A 15,844-nucleotide genomic window follows, 5' to 3' on the forward strand; every position below is an offset into this window, starting at 1 on the left:
CTGACCAGAAACCTCTCCTCCTGACCAGCACGTGGGTTTTGGGCTTCTCCCTCTCCTTGGGTTAGGGTCAGCTTTAATTTAGATAGTTCTAGCTCATGCTTCCATTCTTTCTCTCTCTCCTCCATTTCTACCTGCCTTACTGCTTCCCGTTCGGCTTTCCTTTCTGCCCCTCTTTTTTCCTCTAACTTTAGTTTTCTCAAAGCCAACTTTTTTTCCTCTGAAGTTTTCTCCTTTGGAAACTGTTCTAATGCAGCTTCTTCAAATACCCCCTTTCCTACATAGTGCTTAACAATCTTTCAGGCAATTTCCTTTTTTTTTCATCCCAGTTCTTACAGTAAGAAGTTTTACTTGCCAACTATAACCATCAGTTCTGATTTTTTAGCCATTTTTAAATTAACCACTGAAGGGGTAGCTATGAACTGGTCAATATTCATAGTTGCTGGTTTTTCTGCTGCTGATTTATACACTCACCGTTTATTTTTAATTTCAAGCTGGAGGTTGGGTCAAACTCAGACGACTGATAACTAAGCACAAGTCAATCACCCCTAAAGCTTCCAAATTGGTTTGATCTTGGATGAATCCCCAAATTATGTTACAAGATCAAACCAACAACCACAAAGAAGGCATATCACACAGGGGTAAAGATGAACAATTACTTTATTAACAAAAAAATCACCTTAATTCAAAATCCCCCCATTTATAAAAATGCCCACTGGTTACTATGCAAATATCTATAACAGTCTAAAACTAATAAATTCCCCAGCCTAAATATAACATATGTAATTAAAGTCTAAGTCATATTTCTAACCAGCCCATAGAAAAACTTAGACACAAAACAAACACAAAACACACAAGACTTACAAAACTTCGATCTCAACCAAAGCAAAGATCATAAACAAAATTCAGTTTGTCTGGTAAACTGAAGCCAAAAGATCTTTGAGAGAGGGAGAGAGAGAGCACAAAATTCAAAGTTGTCATGTGTTGCTTGCAGAGAGAGGAACAACTGGCTTGATCCGGATCCTTCTGGCTGCCTTTGAAATGTTCATCCTTTTTGAAATCCCAACATTCTAAATTGTCCTCCAGACCATGACTCATGCTCTGGGCTTTTTTCCACTCCACAACACCCCCAGTGGTGGTTTATCGTCTAAGTCCAGAAATTTTTCAATCATTTTCTGAACATGCTCAGTCTGCCTCCCACTCTCTCAGCAATTCATCTTCACCTTGGCTCTCTAAGGCAAACTGTCACTTTTTAATTTAAAACCACACAACACACAGGCCAATGCACAACACAGAACTCTGTAACAACACTAAGAATTTCAGAAAATTTTGTCTGTGAAAGGAAAAACGATTGATTCATTTTCCTTCCACAGGTACAAGCTTGGACCTCGGTGCAAAGCTAAATCAGGAGCTTGAAACCACAGAACGACTGGACAATAGTTTTGTGGAATATCTACAGCGTCGTGGGATTGCATTGATAGATATGGACAGTCATACAAGGGAACATAACCTGTCAGCAGAAGAAGTGCCTTCTCCTCAGCTCCAGGTCAGTCTTCCATTTTACTTCAACATTTATGTAATCTACATGGACTTCAGTCAGGCATTTGACAAAATCCTGCATGGAAGGCGAATCAAAAAGTTTGCACTCATGGGATCCAAGACGTTGGCCAATTGGATCAAAGGTTGGCTCTGTAACAGATGAAAGAGTATGCTGGCCTTCATTAGCTGGCACATAAAATAAAAGGGACGGGGGATTATGGTATGAGTTTTATAATGTGGGTTGGTTCACAGCTTGAGTATCCATTCGGTTTTGGTCACCACTCTACAGATGTGGATGATGGAGATGCACATGGATGTTGTCTGGATGGAGTCCTTCTGTTGTGAGGAGAGACTGGACAGGCTGGTTTTAGTGCAGCAGAGGAGGCTGAGGGGGATCTCGTTGAGTTCTCTAAAATTATGAGGGCCATGGATGGCATGTAATTCTCTATCTCTTCCCACACAATCTTTGGTTTTATTGTCTTAAGAATATATTTGGCGACTTTAGAACATCATCTCAATCTGTTTGTTACTTTGGGACTGGCAAGTTGGGGTGGGGCAACAGAATTGGGAAGAGATTCATCCACTGAAGGGCAAACTAGTACAAAGAATATAAAATAGTACCAATGTATCTGCTTTATGAAAACTAAATTACTATTTTTTTGTTGGGGGAGAGAATGTTTTGGTATAGTCAAGATCCTTTATTGTTGTGTAGATAATACACAAAATGTGGAGTAAAACACGCAATTTTGCAGAGACCGTGAATAAAGTAAAAACACAAAATGTGTTTACTTTTGGCCATAAAGACACATAGAGATGCCGTTAGTCCAGCACTCCCACTGAGAAGAGAAAGAGGAGCAAAGTAGAGTCCCTTTAGGGATACCGAGTGTCCATGAATCCCACCACTTACTCCTATGGTGCTGCTTCCTGCATTCCTGTAACCTCTATAGCCCCATGGCCTCCTGTCCATTCAAAAAGTGAATCCAAGCTTCAGCATCCAAGTTACCCTCTTTGGCCCCTGGCTCCGATCCAAAGCTGTTAATTCACGGGGCCTTTCGGGAGCCCTATTCTCCGTTGGGACCCTCAGGACTTCTGGTCGTAATGCCTGATTCCCCCAAGCCAGTCTCTAGTTGCCTCTTCCTTGAGTGACATATGGCACTGATCCACTGCAATAGGGTCTTCTCTCCAGCTCCTCCTTCTCAATAGGGGGATGTTCTCCCATTCTTGTGCCCTATATCGGTCCACTGGTCTTCCATAGTCAAGGTACTATTTTCCAAGTTTTGTTTCACTGATCCAATTTGAAATTGTGTCCTTGACGCTCAGCATCAAGTCATTAGACCATTGGGTTCAATTCTGGGAAGCTATGACTTGTAGAAGAAGGCAGGTTTACATCTGAACTGGAGGAGGAGCAATGTTCTGGCAGGGAGATTTGCCAGTGATTCCTGGGATGGTTTAAACTTGATTGGCAAGGGGCTGGGGGTGTGTACAAGATAGAGTAGACACTTGGAATCTTTATCCCATGGTGTGATTTTCAAAAATAAGAGGGTACAGTTTTAAGATGAGAGGAGGCATTTCAAAAGGGTTTGGCTTCCACTTGGGCTTAGAGTGATGCAGGCTGAATACAGGTAAAAGGGACTAGCCTGGGTAGACTTGTCATGGACAAGTTGGGGCCATGATGTAAATACCAGTCTGTTCAGTTTGAGAAGTCATATGGTCATAGATAAATTGGTCTTACTTGAACAGTAGAATTCCTGGTATCCAGCTCCTAAGGGAATCATGGATGCCTGATATGCAAATTTTCTCATTGACTGAGACACAATGCCAAACTAATTCACCTGCATTAAGAATACACAGTTTAAAAGACAAAAGACAGTGCAAAATATAAAGTAATTTGGAAAAAAACATCAGTAATGTAGTCCTTAATTATGCAAAGTTTACTTCAATCAGGTAATTCCTGTAACTTACAAAATTAAAAATTAAAATTTAAACTCCACTTGCTGGCGCTGTAACAGTGTTGCGCTAGCTGCTACGCTAACCATCCCACCATCATAATTAACACCTTTTCCCCAAGTTTATAGATAAAACCTTACTAATATATTTCATACTAATAAAGATAAAGAGTTACTAGGTGTTAATAGGGAGACACTTTGTGAAAGTCGCCCCAGCGGCGAGCAGCATCGGCCGGCTCTTCATCCTGGGCGATGCCATTTAATTCAAAGAACCACTGCAGGCACGGCTCACTGCTGGCTGAATGTTTGCTCCATCTTCAGCAAGGAGTTGTGTGTTGCTTTGAGGAGCATTTACTTTGACAATTTTAAACATTTATTTGTTTTTTATTGACTTTAAGTCTGTTTATTTATTTATTCCCCCCCCTCCCCCCCCCCCCCGGGTGGGGGGGGGGGTGGAGGGGAGTTGCCAATTGCTTGAATTCCAGATACTGGGGATTTTACTGTATTAAGCTTTCAATTACATATATTCTCCAGCAAAACGTTCCTGAGTCATTTTATTGTCATGTATTACTACAAAAAATGTAATTTACACGAGATACGTCAACTTTTTCCTGCCTTCAAAGCAGAATGTATCTTTATACAACTTAATGATTTCATGCCAAATATTTTAACTTTTCTTGTCCAAGCACAAGCTCCTTTTTCTTAGATTGCCCTACTATGGGTAAAAAGATTACTATCTTTCCTATGCATTCCCTTCATAAATGCACAATCTAATATTAGAAATGCTAAATAAAAGAATTTGAGACTACATCATACCAGTCATCTAATTTCATGAATATTAGATGTTAAATCCAGTACTGAGACTGAAGTCTGCACAATTGCTTCCTTCACCAGGCTCTGCTAAATCAAGTCCACGAGGAAGGCTGTCGTGTGCTCGCACTAACAGAAAGGCCTTCCCTTTGTCGTGGATCTCAGCTTATGTCTGTCTCCAGTAAAACAATGGCAGAATGGCAGCACGAGAAAGAGGGGCTGCTTGACACAATTCAGCTATTGAAAGACTTGCTTTCGAAGGCATTAAACAAGTTTGATGAGGTGAGTGTGACAAGATGTGCCAAAGCTGAACGTGGTCCGAAGCAAGGGAATAACTCCCTCCCCATCACTTCAGATACTCTTCACCTGAAAAATGGGCTGGTCCACAATGATCACCTTTTCAAGTTAGAGGACTATTCAATGAAAGATTCCACATTTAGAAGTTAGATGAGCATAATTTTTTCAACAGTTATGCATGGTCCAACAGTTAGTTTTAAGTAATTGCTGGAGCTTTCTCTAAGTAACTATTTTGGCACTACAGGTATATCCAAAATTTTGCCCATGCGCGTGGAGTACAGTAGTCTTAAGCAAACTTTTTAATCAAATGTTGTATTTCACAAACTATAACAGGGATACAGGGCATGCAAGAGCCAAAATGTGTGTACTTACTTTAGCCACTTTCAGGTGGCTTCAATACCCAACTGTAAAGCCGCCTATTGTAGTCCTATGTGGCTGTCAGGTGGCCACCTGAAAGTGGAGAACCCAGTCAGGAGGTTTACCTACCTAACCCTTCTCCTGTAGGTATAATATGCTGCTTCGAGAATCCCCTGTTGCACCTTAAAGCAGTACCAGGCAAAGCTGCTAGCAGCTTTCAGGTGCCTAGCAGGAGTCGGGCTGATGACAATCAGCTGGCGACCCAACTCCCTGCTGTCTGACAGTCCCCCAGCATGGGACTATGGGGCTGGAATGGCCGGAGGGGGATGGACGGCCGCTCCAGCCCTGTAGACCCTGCCAGTCACCCCAGCCCCGTAGTCCCCAGCCAGCCATCCCAGCCCCGTAGGTCCCCCTCTGGCTGCCCCAGCTCTGTTATTTCCGCGCTGGCCGCCCCAGCCCCGTAATTCCACGCCTGCCACCCTAGCCCTGCAGCCCCCCGCCGGCCACCCCAGCCCTGCAGACCCATGCCAGCTGCCCCAGCCCCACAGTCCCAGGCCAGGGGGCTGTCAGGCAGCGAGGAGGTGAGCTGTCAGACGGCTGCCCCTGCCCGGAGTCAGGAGCCGGCGTTTGCTCTGCGGCCCCTCTCCCCACTTCAGACCTTTCAGGTGGCAGGACACCACCTTCAGCGCTGCCACCTGAATGTCCCTTCGCAGACACCCGCAGCCGCTCTGGAGCCGCATTCTCCTGGCGATTCCACCTGAAAGCAGCTTTTGTTAGTAGGCCTCCTAGGCTCCATAAGCTGGGTATGGCCATCTTGATTGCTTTGCACATGCGCGGGTCTTTGGTTGGTGCATGCACAATGGGTTCATATATTGGAGTTCGGTTAGCGCATGTGCGACAGTTAAGCAACCAGATTGGCCTAGAATCAACATATCTATTTCAACAGAGGATGGATTAAAAGGCCTTGTTTGAGTAACTATCAATCCTGTGGATATTATTTTGCTGTTTGCCTAACAAAATACTGTATACATGAAATCAAGACAGGCATAGTATTCACCAACTCCTCTGTTATCAACTTAGCTCATTGCATCTTCAATGTATGAAACATGATGTCTCTTTCCTAAAACTATCTTAATGTGCACAATCTTATGATGCTTTACTTTGTGCTGTGTTACTATTTCATTGGTAATGGATTCCAACACTTCCTGGGCATTATTTTTTAGGATTATAGTTTGTAGTTCTCTGATTTTTCTCCATTATTTTCTCGCATGCCTGATGAGTTGCATTTGATGTTTTCCATTTTGCTGGGTTATTTCCAGAATTAGTGGAAGATTATAAACAAAAGCATCCACTAACCCTATAGCTCTCTCGCCTAATACTTTTCCCTTCTGATATAAATGCCTGGTATGTTTTGTCAGTTTTTGAGAACACATATAAAAAATGATTTCTTGACTATGATCTTCTTGTTGTTGTATTGGGGTCAGTCCCTCCTTACCACTAATTGGACAAAGTTACTTATGTTGCTCTTTCTTTGTACCACAAGAAGCATGACCTTTGGCCCACCTCATGCATGACCACTGTTGCCTGTTTAGATTACTGCCAATGGGCCTGTATCCCTCTTGTGCCTATCATAACCAAGTGCATTTTTAGATGGTGTGATTGTATCTGTCTCTACCATCATTACTGGCAATTTATTCCAGAAATCAATTAGGGAAATAAATTGGCCACAGATCTTCTTTAAATTTCTCCCCTCTCACTTTAAGTCTGTGTCCTCTATGTCTGGATCTCCATGCTCTGGAGTTAAGACTGTTTGTCTGTCTGTCTGTCAGTCCATCTCTCTTTCTCAGTCTCTCTCTTAATTTCTCTTTCATCTCAACTCTCCACCTCCATCACATCTGCACCCAGGATGAGGACTTCTTCTTCAAACGAAGTGGCTTTCCTTCTATTTGGTGCTCACCCACATATCCTCTGTTACCCGCACATCTGCCCTGGCCTCCTCTGCTCCCACACACAACAGAGACAGGATTCCTCACCTACCACCCTGTCAGCCTCCGCATTCAACACAATCTCCTCTGCCATTTCTGCCACCTATTACGTGATTCCACCACTAGATACATGTTCCCCTCTTCACCCCTCTCCGCCTTCTGCAAGGATTGCTCCCTCCGTGACTCCCTTGTTCACTCCTCCCTCCCCACCAATCATCCTCTTGGGACCTAGCCCTCTGACCACAGGAGATACTCCACTTGCACCTAGACCATCCTCCTCTCACCACCATTTGGGGCCCCAAACAGTCCTTACAAGTGAAGAAACATTTCACGTAAATCTGCAGGAGTCAGCTTCTGTATCCTGTTGTAGTCTCCTTTACATTGGAGAGACTGGATGCAGATTGGGAGATCACTTTTGTTGACCACCTCAGCTCTGTCCTCCACAATAGCATGGTTCTCTCAGTGGCCACATATTTCAATTCCACATTTTATTCCCTTGCTGACATGTCTGTCCATGGTCTCATGCACTGCCATACTGAGACCACCCACAAATTGGCACCCTCCAACCAGAGGGTATTAATATTTCTTTAGTTAAATCTCCCCCTCCCCTCTTTCCCTCGTCGCTTTCCTCTAGCTCTGTCTCTCTATTCCATCTCTTTTCACACAAACATGATTGATTATTACCTCATCCATTATATCCAATTAATGCCATTTGTTGGTCTGGATTCCTCCCCCAGCCAGCATTGTCTCAATTTTTGAGACTTTCTGAGATTTCCTGTTTCTTGCTAAATCTTCTTATTCCTTGAAGACGGGCTGAGGCCTAAAACATCATCAATATATCTTTGTTTCTTATAGACCAATTGATTCCCTCCAGCACTTGGGTGCGATTTTTTTCTCTCTTCCCTGTCTCATTCTCTCTCTCTCTCTTTCTCTCCCTGTCTCCTTCTTGACTCTATCTATATCTCTCTGTCTATCTCTGGCTCTGTTTCTCTCTATTTCTTGCCCCTCTCTTTTTCTTTCTTTCTCTGTCACTCTCTCTCTCTCATTGTCTCTCTCCCCCTTGACTATCTCTTCCCAACTCTGTCTCTCTCCCTGACCATCTCTCTGTCTCTCCATCTCTCTCTATCTGTCTCTATTTCCTTTTCTCTCTCTGTCTCTCTCTCTTCCCAGTCTCTATCTCTTCCTGTGTTAGCGACTCACCGGAGGCTTAATCGAACCGGCTTGGGATGTTCTGAGTGACATTGTGACATCACAATGTGATGACGTCATTTGGAACACGTGGGGTTTTAAAAAGCTGCGTGTGACTGTTTGAGTAAATGACTTTTACTGAACTTTGACTCGACTACGTCTGATCATTTTATCATTCTTCATTTTGCACTGCAACATGCGACATTGGTTACCCCCAACAGGTCTAAACGGATTTTGGACCCAACATAGACAACACAGCGGTTTTCCTCAAGCTGCCTGTCTTTTGATCCACTCATCTTGAAGTTTGGTTCGGGCAGGCTGTGGTGCAGTTCCACATTTGCAAGATAGAAGTGGATGCCACTAAGTACTATCATGTGGTAAGTGTCCTTGACCAGGACACAGCCAGTTGAGTAATGGATTTCCTGCAGGACCCACCAGATCTTGACAAGAATGAAGCCTTAACAGCCCTCCTTCTCTGAATTTACAGTTTCTTATGGTGTGGGTGAGCTGCATGGCTCCTCCATATCGATGACCTGGGGGAACAGCGCCCCTGTGGAGTTAACGAAAGACATGTAGACATGTTGGCACTGGCAGATGGCCAAAGGCCTTGTTTGCTCTTTGAGCGGTTGATTTTAGAGCATATGCCAGAAGACATCAGGCTCATGTTGGCTGATGAGGATGTTGAGAATCCTCAAAAAGTGGCCCATGCAGACATTCTGTAGGTGCAAGCCCCACAGAAATTAGTGCTGCGTCACACCTAAAGGCCCAGGTATCAATACTGGGGTTGTGGAGCTCGCCGCTGCCGACTCCCTTGCACTTTTCCGGGTAAAAGCTATGGCCAGTTGTCGCTAATGGGTATGGCGGCTGGCCACCATAACACCCTACTCTACGTTTCTAGTTGACATGGGTATGGAGGTTATTGACCTTCCTCCTTCGGGCTTTGATACCCGTACCAATATCGCTGGTTTGGCGCTCACTGCGGTGAATGACAGTTTGAATCGACACCCTGAAATTTGGTGATAATAAGTTCACATGGAAGTTCATTCTTGCTGCTGTGTCCTGGCTGTTGGTGGGTGCCAACTTCCTCGGAGCCCACTCACTGATGACTGATGGTGGACTTAAAAGGACGCCAGTTGGTGAACACCACAACATTCCAGACTCTTTGCCTTGGAAAAGCCTAGATGCCGTGGAGTACTCGAACAACGAATTCGCCAAACCTCTTGGGGAGTTTTTGGACATTGTCACACTCCAGTTCCCCACTGTCACACTCATCCTCACCCAAGGACCTCCTCTTCATGCCCGTGCCTGATGCCTTCTGCACGACAAATTACGGTTTGCAAAACAAGTGTTTCACAAAATGGAGGAACTTGGAATCATATTCAGGTCTGATAGCCTGTGGGTTTCCCCATTACATGTGGTGCCCAAAGCCACAGGAGGCTGGAGGCTTTGCAGGGATTACAGGCATTGATACTACCACTGCAGACCGTTACCTTGTACTCCATATACAGGACTTCACAGCTAATCTTCATGGGGCCAAGATATTTTTTTAAATTGACTTGGTGCATGGGTACCACCAAATACCTGTAAACCAGGAGGATCTGCCCAAGGCCGCCATCAAAACACCGTTTGGCCTCTTCGAATTTTTGTAAATGCTCTTTGGGTTCAAAAATGCTGCACAAACATTCCAGTGACCAAAGGGCGTAGTGGGGTGTGGCATGGACTTCCTTTTCGTATACTTGAATGACATACTCGTTGCCAGCCACTCCCACAAAGAGCACCTGCAGCATCTGCATTTACTCTGCCACCGCCTACAGGAATTTGGGCTAACTGTGAACTCTGCCAAGTGCAAATTCGGGCAGTCCTCTATCGAGTTCTTGGGATATCAGATCAGCAGCCAGGATGTCAATCCATTGCTTAACCAAGTGGAAGCCATCCCCAAATTTCCGAGGCCTGATACCATCAAAGGATTCCAGGAATTTGTGGGGATAGTCAATTTTTATGTCCACTTTCTACCCTCTACAGCCCATATTATGAAATCCCTCTTCAACCTCATGTCCAGCAATGGCAAAGAACTCGAGTGGACAAAGGAGACAACAGTAGAATTCCAGCAGACCACAGGTGCCCTAGCGAAGGCAACATTGCAGGTCAATCCACAAATGGATGCACTGACTGCCTTGATGATAGACATGTCCGAAGCAGCAGTAGGCGGAGTATTCAGCCTTTCTAGCCACTGCAGCACAGATTTGATCACTTGCATGTTGATATTGTCGGCCCTCTTCCGGTGTCACGAGGATCTAGGTACTTGTTAATGGTCATCGACAGATTCACTTGGTGGATGGAGGCGGTTCCTATGATGGATTCATCGACCGATTCATGTGCCAGAACTTTTATTTCTGCCTGGGTTTCTCCGTTTGGCCTACCCACACACGTCACCTCCGACAGAGGCCCACAGTTAACCTCTGCACTCTGGGTCGTTTTGTTGCAACTGTTGGGAAATGTAGCTCCACCACTTGACAGCCTGGTGCAATGGTTCCATAAGCACATGAAGGCTTCACTGATGGCCCGCCTCCAGGGACCTAATTGGGTGGATGAGTTGCCCTGGATCCTTCTAGGAATAAGAACGGCACACAAAGAGGATCTCAACTCCTTATCAGTCAAGTTGGTTTATGAAGCTCTGCTCATTGTACCTGTGGAGTTCAAGCCTGCAGCTCATGGATAGGAGGTGTCATCGACTAAAATCTAAGGCAGACTGTGGGAGCGGCTTAGAAAATTAGTCCAGTTCCCATGTCAAGGCATGGAACAACCACACCCTTCATCCCAAAGGAACTCTGGGACTCTGAGTTTGTGTTTAGAGGTGCACATAGGCCCCCTCAGAGTGCTATGAAACTATCATACAACTTATGAACTGGACTTTGGAGGGCATTCAGAGAGCAGCCCTTGCCACAACCCCCAATGTGAAGGAGCGGATGACCGCCCAAGAATGGTGGACAGTAATAGTCTCCTATTGCCGGTTCTGGGGTGGGGGACCATGTAGCAGCTCACCAGAGGCTGAATCAAACTGGCTCGGGAGGTTCTGAGTAACGTTGTGACATCACAATGTGATGACATCATTTGGAGTGCACAAGGTTTTAAAAAGCTGCGTGTGACTGAGTCAACGACTTTGACTCGACTACATCTGATCATTTTCTCATTCTTCATTTTGCACTGCAACACAGTTGCTACACCTGTCTCTATCTCCTCCTATGTCTTTTCCTCCATCTCCACCTCTCCCTGTCTCTATGTCTCTATCTCTAACTCTCCCTGTCGTCTCTAACTCTTTGTCTCTAATTCTCCCTGTTGTCTCTAGCTCTCTGTCTTTGTCTGTCTCCGTCTCTGTCTCTCCCTGTCTCTGTCTTTCTCTCGTTTAGATCTAGCGGACATAGTCTCAAGATTCAGAATTGTAGTAGAGTTGTAGTTTTAGAATGGAGATGAGGAGGAGCTACTTTTCCCAAAGGGTGGTAAATCTATAGAATTCACTGCCCATTGAAGCAGTGGAGGCTACCTCAGTAAATATATTTCAGTCAAGGTTGGATATGGGGAAAGGCAGATCGGTGGAGATGAGCTTATCATCAGATCAGCCATGATCTCAATGAATGGCAGAGCAGGCTTGAGAGGTCGGATTTCCTACTCCTGCTCCTATTTCTTATGTTACTGTATTCTGATAGACTAAAGGAAATTTTAAAAAATGTTATATTTTCTGTTTTATTACATGTCAATAAAATAATCCTGAATATTGAATGTATCCAATCGTATTGTAACTTCAGTCCTCCATTCCAAGCAACATCCTGGTGAACGTGTTCTGCGTTCTCTCAGTTGCTATCACATCCTGCCATTTGCTCCACAGGTCCTACTAGAATGTGACATCCCAAAGTACATTATCTCATGTCTGTCTGGACTAAATTTGCCATCATGATACCAAACTTTCCAGCGGATCTATGTCCCGCTGTATCTTTACACAACCTTCTTTCCTCTCGACAACTCCACCAATTTTTGTGCCATCTGCAAACTTGGTATACAGTAAAACCCCTGTTATCCAGCACCTATAGGGATTGGTGGATGCCATTTAAGTGTATTTTCCGGTAGCTTGAGACTTAGTTTTACAATGCTGAACTAATATACCTGCATTAAGAATAAACAGTTTCAAAGACAAAAATAATGTACTCTACTTACATTGAACCAAGTTCTGAATGAATATCAGATTCAGAATTTATTGTCATGAGCTTGTCTCGAAATTCGTTGTTTTGCGCTAGCATCACAATGCAAACATTTATATAATAAATCCATATAATTAATATATAAACCTTAAAGCATTTTACTTTATTTTCAGTCACATTCTTTGAAAACATTGAACAGTCGCTGCATCTGCACGTTCCTTCCCCTCCATGGAGCCACCTGAAAGACAAACAATAACATTATAGATAATTAAACCCCCTTCCCCAAGTTTACAGATAAAGCTAACCAGGTTGACTTACTAAGCAGGGATAAAGAAACACTTTAAGAGAGTTATCCCAACAGCAAGCTGCATTAACCAGCTCCTCATCCTGGGCGACATTATTTTATTCAAAGAGAAGTTTATTCAAACTTCAAAGAGGTACTACGAGCAAAGCACCACAAAGGTACTCCACTGGCTGAATACTTTCTCCCATCTTCACCAAAGGTTTCCTTGATTTGTTTTTTGCCAGTTGCTTGAGGCTGCTAGTTTCTTGAATTCCTGATACTAGGGTTTATTACTATATTTTGCAAACAAATTGTAGAAGACTGAATGTTTATATTTCTAACCAATTTATTATCTATTCAGTCTTGCTCTTGCTGTGTGTGCGTCTAAAATTTTTCCAACCATCAGACTTCACGCATCTTTCAGCTTCCACTTTTAGTCTAGTCTAATCACTTTTTCCATGCAGCCTTTTACTTGGTTTGCACTTTCCTTTTGCACACTTGATACTACAGATAAAGTGGGAAAGAATTGAAGAGCTGTGAATTATTGCAAATAATTTTTTCTTCCCACTGATACTGCTTGACCTGGGTATAATGAGCATTTTCTGTAATAACATCATTATCCTTACATCATTTATCCTCCGTATTCTTCAGCATGAATCTATGGTGAACAGTTACTTAGATTTCAGAAGCCTTGACTCGTTTCTCTATTGATTTTATCATTGACAGGATTCTACAAGTATTATTGATTGGCGGAAGGACTTTCTCCTGGCTGTGCAGGCTGTCCTCAATCAGGAACAAAAGTCTTTCTTGGCTGAATTGCGTTCATACATCCAGAACCAGTCGACAGAAGAGAGCACCCTGTTTGAGAAGTTTGAGCACATGCTTAAAGAGCAGGTAAATACCAGGTCATGTTTGTGTTTTCTTTCTTTCTCTTTTGTTCCTTGTTGCTTTCTACAACCCCACCTTTTGCACGCACACACATTTTGGCAACAGTGGTCGGTAAATTGAAGGTGATGCAGAAACATGAGGTTGTCATTGGTGTTGTGCTTTAAAATGAATTCACTGTAATGAAGGTAGCTAGCAGATTAATTTTTAAAGCCTGATTTTAAACCTTGCGTTAAACTGATCAGTTGTCACCCTTGTCATTTTGTACATCTGTATACAAAACATTTGAATCCAGATGGACTTATAAGACCACTGATCAATGCTGCCAAAATAGAGGCATCCTTGTCTATTAATCTCCCACGAACATCAGACCAGTATGAATTTGGAATCTGAGCAGTTTCTGCTTGTGCCTAAGCAATTAAAAATATTGTAGTATATATTTTCATGTCTTGGTTGAGATCAGATAAATATAGAAACATGGTCAATCATGTAGACTTTCTCAATTAAGCCTTGAAGGAGGGTTTAATAAAAGAGGATTTTCCATCCAGGTGTATCTGCAAGGTAGTTGTAACTTTATTGAAAAACTCATTAAACAGGTACACAATCCTTTATCCAGATATCTAAAATCCAAAAAGCTCCAAAATCCAGCAAGTAGGGAGAGAGACAGCAGCGCGAGTCAGGCGGGTGAGGGCGAGAGACTGGCAGAGTGAGTCAGGCGGGCGAGAGACCAGCAGCGCGAGTCGGGCGGGTGAGGGGGAGAGACCGGCAACGCGAGTCAGGAGGGCGAGAGACGGTAGCACGAGTCAGGCAGGCAAGGAGGGGGAGACTAGCAGCATGTCGGGCAGGCGAGGGGGGGGAGACCGGCAGCACAAGTCGGGCGGGCAATGGGGGGGAGGAGACTGGCAGTGCGAGTCAGGTAGGTGAGGTGGGGGGGGGAACCGACAGTGGGAGTTGGGCAGGTGGGAGGGGGGGGAACCGGCAGCGCGAGTCGGGCAGGCGAGGGAGACCAGCAGCAGAAGTCGGGCGGGCAAGGTGGGGGGGGAGGAGACTGGCAGCTCGTTGGGCAGGTGAGGGGGGAGACCGGCAGCACAAGTCGGGCGGGCAAAGGGGGTGGGGAGACTGGCAGCGCGAATTGGGCGGGCGAGAGGGGGAGACCGGCAGTGCGAGTCGGGTGGGCAAGGGGGGAGACTGGCACTGTGAGTCGGGCGGGCGAGAGGGGGGGAACAGTAGTGCGAGTCGGGCGGGCGAGGGGTGGGGGGATACGGCAGCACAATTTGGGAGGGTTTAATCTGGCTTTCCGAAATCCAGAAAAATCTGAAATTTGGAACACACTGTCTCCCCAAGGGTTCCAGATAAAGGATTGTGTACCTGTAATTGCATTTCTGTCGTCGTTACATTGGCAAAGTGGGAGAACTGTCAAAAGAAATTCACTCCCTGGATTTGATTTCACCTTCATTGAACTCTAATATAATGGCTGGGAACCATTAAAATCTCATAAACTGTAATTTCTACAATAGCATTAGATTAACTTTATATTTCCATGGCTTTTAACAATTACAGTTAATTTCAAAAATGAAGCAGTTTTATTTAACCTAAGAAAGTTGAGGCAGTCTTGTGTTGTTACCTTGTCGTTATGATGTCACAGAGGTTGTGTGTACTTCACTGTACCCTGCTGATCATAAATAGTAAAGGAAATCAGGGTAAAGTAGGAAAAATGAGAACAATGAAAAATCATAAACAGGATATTGTAGAAGAGTGGGTTGAGCAGCAGTGGAAAGATTCAAAAGTCAAGGTTTCCTACAGTAATGATGCCCTCCCTGCCTATTACAAAGACCTGGATGATGGAGAATGCAGTGAGGTGAGTATTGCCCAGACAGCTTAAAGAAAACCTTTTTGGTCAGACAACATTCAAGTGATGGGTCCCCAATCCAAATGTCAGGAAACTGCAAGGTTTTGATCCATCTTTTATTGTAGCCAACTTGTAGTCCACAAATTAATGCAAAAAGGGTTGATATCTTCTGGCAGCATTTTGAATTTTAGTATATATAAATCTGCCAGAATACTTGGGATTCTACTATGTTCTTGTACTTGACTTGCTCCAAAGTCCTCTTTTTTTTTGTGTCATTAGTCTTGGATGTTTACTAGCGCAGCTTCTCTCTCTTCCATCTGTGGAATTAAGTTTCCTTGGTTTTTTTTCTCCTCTCGAGTTAAATAGTGAAGAGACGTGCAGAGTTTTCTGATTTTTTTTATATAGTTGAAGAACTTGGGTGATTCTAGTTGAGGCTTGTTGATGGTGTTCTCATTTGCTTCCTGTAAACCTCTAGGATGCAAACCATTTGGTCCATGGGATTCACTGTGTCTTAT

The 15,844-nt window shown here is 44.1% G+C and overlaps 1 protein-coding gene and 1 long non-coding RNA gene across 2 annotated transcripts in view; one reads left to right on the top strand and one right to left on the bottom strand.

The window, feature by feature from the left end:
* The window catches only part of pcnt (pericentrin), a 239,082-nt gene that overhangs the window by 147,539 nt on the left and 75,699 nt on the right, over positions 1–15,844 (top strand). Inside the window, exons 39-41 of the mRNA XM_069934046.1 lie at positions 1,371–1,543; positions 4,377–4,574; positions 13,322–13,489. Coding sequence (XP_069790147.1) covers positions 1,371–1,543; positions 4,377–4,574; positions 13,322–13,489 — 539 coding nt within the window. The remainder of the gene's footprint in view (positions 1–1,370; positions 1,544–4,376; positions 4,575–13,321; positions 13,490–15,844) is intronic.
* LOC138761624 (uncharacterized) lies at positions 12,455–15,058 on the bottom strand. The gene is made up of 2 exons (XR_011356398.1): positions 14,849–15,058; positions 12,455–12,550 (listed from the first exon to the last, which is right to left on the bottom strand). It is a non-coding gene; the product is annotated as an uncharacterized lncRNA (long non-coding RNA).

Source organism: Narcine bancroftii, chromosome 4 (genome assembly GCF_036971445.1).
Source record: "Narcine bancroftii isolate sNarBan1 chromosome 4, sNarBan1.hap1, whole genome shotgun sequence".
Taxonomy (NCBI): domain Eukaryota; kingdom Metazoa; phylum Chordata; class Chondrichthyes; order Torpediniformes; family Narcinidae; genus Narcine; species Narcine bancroftii.